This window comes from Balaenoptera musculus, chromosome 1 (genome assembly GCF_009873245.2).
Source record: "Balaenoptera musculus isolate JJ_BM4_2016_0621 chromosome 1, mBalMus1.pri.v3, whole genome shotgun sequence".
Lineage (NCBI taxonomy): Eukaryota > Metazoa > Chordata > Mammalia > Artiodactyla > Balaenopteridae > Balaenoptera > Balaenoptera musculus.
Window position 1 is genome coordinate 116,845,387 of NC_045785.1, and position 8,258 is coordinate 116,853,644.

The 8,258-nt window shown below is 61.8% G+C and overlaps 1 protein-coding gene across 4 annotated transcripts; it reads right to left on the reverse strand.

Annotated features, from left to right (window-relative positions):
• Positions 1-309: 309 nt before the first annotated feature.
• On the reverse strand, positions 310-7,513 carry IGSF8 (immunoglobulin superfamily member 8). Of its 4 annotated transcripts, none has more exons than XM_036852514.1 (7): positions 7,247-7,513; positions 3,754-4,131; positions 2,594-3,055; positions 1,847-2,254; positions 1,218-1,631; positions 737-867; positions 310-563 (listed from the first exon to the last, which is right to left on the reverse strand). In XM_036852514.1, exons 1-6 carry the CDS (start codon positions 7,296-7,298, stop codon positions 752-754), a joined length of 1,830 nt encoding a protein of 609 aa, XP_036708409.1. In that variant the 5' UTR covers positions 7,299-7,513; the 3' UTR covers positions 310-563; positions 737-751. The 4 variants fall into 4 exon arrangements, with proteins under 4 accessions (XP_036708409.1, XP_036708418.1, XP_036708398.1 ...); XM_036852523.1 differs by having other exon boundaries at positions 310-595; XM_036852503.1 differs by having other exon boundaries at positions 310-867; positions 7,247-7,512.
• Between the last annotated feature and the right edge of the window lie 745 nt (positions 7,514-8,258).

Genomic DNA, 8,258 nt, shown 5'->3' on the forward strand with positions numbered 1-8,258 from the left:
TGCCCTGCAACCTAGGAGAAGTCTAGGGGCAGGGCCCGTGCTCAACTGGAACTCATCCCCCTTTCTCTCTCCCCACCGCAACGAGGAATCCCAACAGGAACTGGCTCTGCACTGACAGCTCAGACAGCAGATGGGACCCAGGTTTCCCCTCCTGGGGTGTGTGGCACGGCCCACGGAGGCCAGATGGTGTTTGTGGGGGGAAGAGAGGCACGGGTCGTCCAGAAGAGGCTGTCAGCCCCCAGTAGCCCACCTGCCACGCGCCCCTGCCTCTTAGAGCCTCATAGCAGGGAAGACACAGCCAGCCCTGGATTTTATAAAACAAGTTTATTCACATTTTAGAAAAACTAATTCTAGGACAGGGAACGGCCTCCCTTTGGGCTATGTATGAGATCATGAACAGAAGGCCAGAGGGAGGAGCTTGGGAAGGAAGGAGTGGGGCATGGAGGCCGTGTCCCCCACTCTGGGTGGGAGTAGGTCAAATAAATTAAAGGAAGGGCAGGCAGAGGGAGAGGGTATTCAGATACCAGAGGCGGGCTCGCGGCTGGGTTGGAAGATAGTCACACCTGCAGGAACGGGAGAGCGCACGTGGAGGGGGCTGAGGAGAGTGTGACTTCCTCCTGGCCCTGGACCGCAGAGCTGAGCGGGGCTGCTCCTTCTCCAGCTGGGACCAGGGAGGGAGGTGCTCATCTCAGGACTAGGGAAGACGGGGCTGGGGCTGGGGGTCCTTGCCCCTCACCTGGGGTGTCAGGGATCACCGTTTCCGCAGCCTCTTCATGAAGCAGCAGGTGATGGAGCCCAGGACGGTGGCTCCGATGGCTAGGGCAACCCCTGCACCCACCAGCAGGGGCACAACCAGGGTGTCCAGGGCTGGGCGAGAGAGGAGGGCTGTGTTCAGCCTGGGGTGTCGCTGCCCTCCACCCACGTTCCCACCCGTGTGCCAGTACCTTCTCGGTCAGGCCGTCCACACCACCTCCTCCCGTTCACACACAGCTTTCCCCCGCCTGCTCCCCGCCCTCTCTGCGCTCAAGCCAGCCCCTACCCACCAGGACACCGGGGCAGCCGGGCACTGAAGGGCTGAAAGCTGGACTTTCAGACTTTCCGTGCGAAGCGAAGAGGAAGAGAAAGAGGAACCAGAGGCACCACCAGCAGGAGGATCAGAGGCAAAAGGGACAACAAGAGCATGGGGGTGAGGGGGGCTGGGGGGGGGCACCACTCACCATGCGTGTATGGGTAGACCGTGACAGGCCCCGAGCGGGCACTGCCCGCCTGGTACCAGCTGTAGTCAGCGTGCTGCACCCAGGCGCTGGGGGCACAGTGGTACACGCCTTCGTCCTCGGGCCCCAAGCCGTGGAGTCTCAGCCGATGGCTTCGGGGCCCCACCAGCTCCACGCTGATAGGGCCGCCTCCGGGCCGGACCCCCAGCTCTGCCACACCGTCCTGGCCCACGCCACCCACCAGCTGGGCAGGGGCAGAGCTCAGCTCCCCCTCCTCCAGCCGCTCCACCCACCAGCTGACAGCCAGCCGCAGCCCGGGGGGGCCGCCCCGCACAGAGATGTTGCAGAGCAGGGAGGCCGTCTCCCCGCGGTACACTGTGCCTCCCACTAGCCAGGCCACAGCCTCCAGCACCACACCTGCAGAACAAAGGTCAGAAGGTGAAAGGTCAGGGGGCATGGGGTTAGGACTGCTGTCCAAGCAACACCCCAGAAACTCCGGGTGTTCCCACAATCTTAGGAGTGTGAGACTGAGACACGGAGGCAGCCGACGGAGAGGGAGAGAGGCACAGAAACAGAAGGGAAAGGTTCTGCAGACCCCGTATCCTGTCCAGGGCCAACCCGCCCCCTCTCACCTTCCTCACGCACGTGCACGGGGAGGGGCCGGGAGCGGGCACTGGCGGCTTCCCGAAGCCGGGCCCCAGATCCTCGGACATAGGCCTTGGCGAGGCAGCGGTAGGTGCCCGCATCCCCAGGCCGGGCAGCCTCCAGCCGTAGCCGGTAGGTTCTGGAAGCCACCTTCTCCATGGCAATGTGCCGGCCCTCGTAGCCAGGGCCCAGGCTGCCCACACCCTCCGTGTCCAGCTGGGCAACCAGGCGGCCAGGCCCAGGTGCCCCTGCAGGTGCCATCTCCCAGCCCACGGAGTACGCAGCATGACGGCCTGGTGGGGGCAGGGCCCCTGACACATTGCACAGCAGCTCCAAGGGCTCCCCTGGGCCGATCCGACGCTCACCAGGCCCCACTGTCACTGCCAGCTGGCTGGCTGAAACACAGGAGGGGAAGGGGTGTCAGGGAGGCAGGAGAGGGCACAGAGCACCTGTCCTTCCTTGATAGCAGCAACTTCGAGGCCACCCGTCTCTGCCACCGAGGGGCCTGGCTCTCACCTCTCAGCCATGGCCCTCCCATCCCCACACCCAATTTCTGAGCAGAGAAAGTCCATCATGGGTACAGATGCTAACAGGAAGCGATACTAATGGGACTTCACTCTAGGGAAGGCGGGCTCCCTGGAGTCAGACGATGGCCACCTAGTGCCCATGGTGGCCATGGTGCCTCCTGAGATACCAAGGCTCCCAGCTGGCGCCGTGGGACGCACGGCACTCACACAGCGTCTGCACGTCCACGTGGGCCAGGACAGCCCTCTTCTCCGCGATCTGGGCCCAGCTGCCATCGGGATCCTGAATCCACTCAGCGGCAGTGCAGTGGTAGGTGCCCACGTCGTCCGCCTGGGCGCCCCCCACCACCATGCGGTAGCGCTCAGTCCCCTCCTTGCCCAGCCGCAGCTCCCCTGCCGCCAGCCGCTCAGCATAGGGAGCTCCGGCCTCCACGGCCAGGTCGGGCCGGAGTCCCACCACTTCCTGCAGAGTTGCTCGCCCCACTGGCGCCTCGGGCACAGCTCGCCCAAAGGACACGGCCAGGTGTGTGTGCTTCTGGGTGCTCGTCCGTGCCAGGCAGCCCAGTGCCAGCTCCTGCCCCTCGTGCACCATCAGGCGAGGGGGTGAAGTCGGGGCCTGACGGCCCCGGGGCCCTGGGGGGGTAGCAGACACCTGCAGCATATCTGGAAGAACTGGAGAGAACAGCTGGAGTGAGGGAGGGCTGGGAGCTGTACAGTAACTAACCCTTGGTACTGTTTCCTACCTACAACCTATTTCCCTAAATAGACTGTGAGCTCCTAGAAGGCAGAGACTTCATGCTGTATTATTCCTTCTGTAACCCAATGGTGCCAAGCACAGTGCTGGGCACACAACGGGCACTCAATACTTCTTGAATTTCATAGAACCAGCCCATCGCCTACTCACCCTTATGCTTGAGACTGACCCCTGTTTGAAATACTCAGAAGAGTGGCTCTGTCTTCCTTCTCAGAAGACAAAGAAACTTAAGAGAGCAAGACTGTCATGTGGTCTCACTCCTCCTACCCTGCCTCTATTTCCCCTGCCACCCCCGCTCCCCCAGATCTGGATCCTGGAATCTCCAGGAATGGAGTCTCTTCACCCTATCAGGCTCCCCTCCCCTATCAGGGAATGGAAAGGGGCTGGACAGCTTAAGGACACTTCTCCTCTCCCAGAAGTAGCTTGACAGAATAAGAGCAGTGGACTGGAATGAAGAGTTCTGGGTTAGAGTCTCAGGCCAGCCACTAACTTGTTGGGTAACTTCATGCAAGTCACTTAACTTCGTTGGGCCTCAGGTTCCTCTTAGGTCCCTGCTGGCCCTGACTTTCTGCCTTTTGGGAGGGCACGGCCCTGACCCCAACCCAGGGCCCAGTACCTCTCAGTTCCACTTTGCCGCTGTAGCTGCCCAGGTACTGGGCATCCGTGGAGGGTGTGTAGCACTCGTAAATGCCAGCATCCTGGGCCTGCAGGTGGGCAATCTTGAGCACCACGGCATCACCCTGCAGACGCTGTACCTGTACCTCACCAGCTGCCACTCGGGGCCCAAAGACAGCATAGGAGAATCGGGTATCCCTGGTACTGACAATGCCCAGGGCAGCCTCTGGGGCCTCAGGCCTGTACAGGAACCACTCGAAGTCCTGCTGGGCAGGGCCCTCGTAGCCAGTGACATTGCAGGAGATGGAGATGGCTGTGCCAGCCACGCGATACAGGGGCCCCTCAGGGACTAGCACCTCCCGGGCACAGCACCCGACTCCTATAGGGAAGGACAGGAGAAGTTAGGGATGCCTGGGTCCCTACTGCATCCCCCCCACCCCGGCCCCCACATCACTCTTGACCTCTGCTTGTGAAAGGAGAGGAAACCTGAGGAAAGTTGGTATACACTTGGGCCCTGTTCCGAGAACAGGCAAAGGATGCTGGGAGGTAAGACACCTGGGTCTCAAGGAGGTGCTGGTATAGAGCCAGGTTTGCCTCAGAACCCAGAAACATCCCATTACTGGCAGGCCAGAAGCAGAGCACCTAAGGTCAGAAAGGAGTGTATCTGCTTCCTGATCTAACCATTCCTGATTCCGGCTGTGCCTTAGTTCCCCCTCCACTCCGTTTCCCCACGTTTATGCCTGTTGAGCCTTCTAGCTAAGGGATCCTGAGACCACATGTCCCCCTCCTTTGTTTGAAGGGAGCTGGCAAAATCTTGATCAGAAGGGCTGGTTCGCTCAGCTGTGTCACCTGGACCAGGGGACTCCAGACAATGGAGCCAGTGGCCCGAGCAGGACAGGGCACAGGCCCAGTCAGTTCTCACCACACAATCCCTCCCCACTCCAGCTGTGCCATGAGCTCACTGCTTCTCTGCCCCACAGGGCTGCCGAGGCAGCTGAGGCTCAGGGGGCAAGAGCCAGCCTCTGCCCTGGCCTCTGGGGGCAGAAGCTCCCCTCCCCCACCAGTGCCTGCCAATCTCCCGGGGCAGGCCCAGCTGACAAACAACCCTCACCCGACCCCCTCCAACTCCCTAACGGAAGCCTTCATTTGCATATGGTGTGCATTTATTTACATCCCGCTCCCTTTCAGTAGGGAGGCAGTAACCCCCCAGCTGCCCCTTCCCATCTTTCTCAGAGAGGCCAAAATGCTTCTTCACCCCACCCTCACCCCTACCCTGCCCTCGCAGATACTCCTGGTGGCCTTGGAGGGCTCAGCTTCTTCCTTCTCTCCTTCCATCCTTCCACAGCCCCAGATCACAGAACCTCAGAACGTAAGAAGGGCTGGGTCAGCCCTCTGCCTCCATTTTACAGATGAGAAAGTTAAGGTACAAGAAGTATAATGTCTTGGCCAAGTTCCTGCTATCCTTGGCTAGCTTCCACACGCCCCTGCAGAGGGACAAAGCCAGAGAGGCGATGGGGAACTCCAAGGAGAGGCCTGAAGGCACTGACCTCACCAACCAGAATGTCACTCCCAGGGGCATAACCGTCACCTTTCTTCAGGGGCTGGAGGAAAACACCTAATCTGTAGTCAAACTGTCCTCCAGCTCCTCCAGAAGCACTACCCTTACCTTTCCCTTCTTCCTGCGGCTGAGTCACAGGGAAAACTTGCGGTTGCTCGGTTAGAGCACAGGCTGGGATCAGGAGGTCAGCTTCCAGCCCCATCCCCATCCCCATCCCCAGCTGTACCGTTTGGACCAGCCCCTTCCACTCCCAGGCCTCAGTTTCTACACTGGCAGAGAGCTAAGAGCTTCCACCCTGACAGTGAGTGAGCCTGTGTCTCAGAAGGGCTCTGCCCGAGGATGTTTCATAATCAGAGTGATGGCGGAGACAAGCGAGCTGACACCTTCCCTGGGCTCCGGGCAGACTCTGCTCAGGAGGGTCCCCTCCCATCTTCCTGGCTCCACAACTGCTGATGCTTGGAGATACCCATGGGAAAGTCACCCCCACCGCCTTGGGAAACCAGCTGCCGGGCAGCTCTCTCCCCAGCCAGGTCCCCTCCTCTGTGTCAGCGGAGAGGGAAAGGAGAGCAAAGAGACCTGCTTTGGAGTCAGATGGGAGTGGTTTCAAATCCAAGCCCCAACACTCACTAGATATGTTCTCTGGGGCAAGTGACTTCCTTTTCCTCATCTTCAAAATGAAAGTAAGCGCCTACACCCAGGGCGCTCAGATCTCAGCAAGCTTTTCTGTCTCTTTGCACCACCTTTACCCTGGGCTCCTCTCTGCTCCACGCTGCCCACTGGGGAAAACGGGCCAACTACTAGGCTGCCAGGCCTCACAGCTCCTTCCTCTGTATATCCTCCTGCCTCCCACCCAGGGCCCCAAGGAGAGGGCTCACTCTAGTCCCACAGGGCCCAGGGACCTATGCAGCACAGGGAGGCTCCTTGGCACTGCGATGGAGCTCTGGTCTAGAAACAGGCGGCTGGGGCTACGTCAGCCTCTGCCTTAACTATGGCAGCTCCAAATCCTGGCACCAAAGCCACCCCCTCACCACCCTGTGTTCTTATTTCAAGGGTTTCCGTCTCCTGAACATCTGTACGGGCAGTCTCACTGCCTCGATCCCATACTCCTCCCCAGACCATCCCTACAGGGAACCCTCCCATTCACGCCCAAAACATTTCCACTGTCACTGTCCTCATGCATCCATGCAGCGGTGGCCCAGAACATCCCACCATGAACACCCACCACAACAGATACAGGGTGCTTGGAGATCTCAGCATCAGTCTCCATGGAGCCTGGTTTCTCCTGAGGCAGGGAAGCTGGGACTAAGGGGGTGTGACAACCAGTGGGAGGCTACAAAGCCAAGTGCGGCTATCTGGGAGAGGGAAAGTGGGGGAAAGACGCAGCCCAGGACGGAGATGGAACTGCCTCCAACTTCAGATGATGAAGGGGGTGGTGGGGTGTGCAATTAGGGGAGACGCACTTCAAAGATTGTGGGCAGAACCGGCCCCTGGGCCTCCAGCCAACTCGGGCAATTATAAAGATGGACAGACACTGCCCACGCAGGGCGAGCACCCAAGGCTGGGCCTGAAGCTGAGTGAGGCAGAGAGGAGTCGCAGCATTTGGGCGCAGCGACCTCAGGACCTGAGTGTGCCGGCTGAGAAGTGGGGCCTGGCGGTTCCTAGGGGCGACACCTCGGTGGGTCCTCACTGTGCCCCAGCCCGGGGCCTAGAACTGGGGAGCCTTCACCGCTACCCCACCCCCCGCCGGCCCCAAGACTGGCTCGGAGCGCGGCCACACAGAGCAGCTGGGCGCCAGGCCCGGGGAGGCTGGGGGAGCCCCTGACGGAGAAAGGGGTGCGAGGGGCTCCGAAATGCTGGGGAGGCGGGCAGGGCTGGTCACCAGGTGTCAGGCACCTGCCGGGCGGGGCTGGGAGCCGGAGCCGGGGGCCGGGCTTACCCAGGATTAACAGCAGCAGCGGCGGCGGCGGCTTGGGACCGAGGGCGCCCATCCTGCGCAGCCGGCTCTGCGAAGGCTCTGGGGGGCGGCGCGGGCTCTGGGTGGCCGGGGGTTCGGGGGGCGCATGCCCGGGTGGGGGGCACGAAGCGGAGCAGCGAGGCGTGGGTGCGCGGAGCGAAGCTGAGCGAAGCTGGAGCTGCCAAGTCACCGCCCTCTTCCCTCTGCCCTCTTCCCTCTGCCCTCCTCCCTCCTCCCTTCTCCCCTCCTCCTCTCCTCCTCCTACTGCTTTCCCTCCCGCCTTGGCAACTCGGAAGACCATTCCCGCCCCGCCTTACCCGGGCCCCGCCCCCGCCCTGGGCTCCCGGCCCCGGCCCCGGCCCCACTCCGGTCCCCAACTCCGCCCTGACCCCTCCAGACCTTGACCCCGCTCAGGTCCCCGGGTGTGCCCCAGCGGGGTACTGGACCTCGGCCCCGGCTCCCCCCGCCCCTGTTCCAGGCTCCGCCCGGACTCCAGCCCTAGCCCCGCCCCCTCTTCGGTACCCGGCTCCGCCCCGACCCCCACCCAGGCCCGCCCCCCTCAGCCCTGTCTCCGCCCCGACCCCGGTCCGGGGGCGGGCTGCACCTGGTCTTGGCCAAATCCCCGGCAGCGCCGCAGAGTGCACAGGTGCCCTGCACCTTCCGGCTTTCCCCTGAGAGTTGGGTGCAGGGGCCCTGAGGTCGGCGAGGTGACTGTGGCTTCTCACTTTGAATCCAGCCATTTGCTCTGGGCCTCTAGGCCTCGCCGCAAACCCTGCTGAAGTGGGAAAGGGCGGGATCTAGGAGTTAAGGAATGAGGAGGATCTGGTCTGAAGGGCGCTTCACGGCTCTGCAAGGTCACTGGAGACCTGTTTGCCACCCCCTTGGGGCAGAACCAGAAGAAGTGAGTTAGGAGGCTGGGCCGTTTGGATGCTGTCACTTCCTGGTTGGCGATCCTGGTCAACTTGCTTAACCTCCTCCAACCTGTTTTCTTGTT

Coding starts and splice junctions, on each gene's coding strand:
- IGSF8 (XM_036852530.1), bottom strand. CDS start 5,524: ATGGGGATGGGGATGGGGCTGGAAGCTGACCTCCTGATCCCAGCCTGT. Junction 4,132..5,418: donor GCCGCAGGAAGAAGGGAAAG/GTAAGGGTAGTG, acceptor CCTTCCCTATAG/GAGTCGGGTGCTGTGCCCGG. Junction 2,255..2,593: donor CGTGGACGTGCAGACGCTGT/GTGAGTGCCGTG, acceptor CCTGTGTTTCAG/CCAGCCAGCTGGCAGTGACA.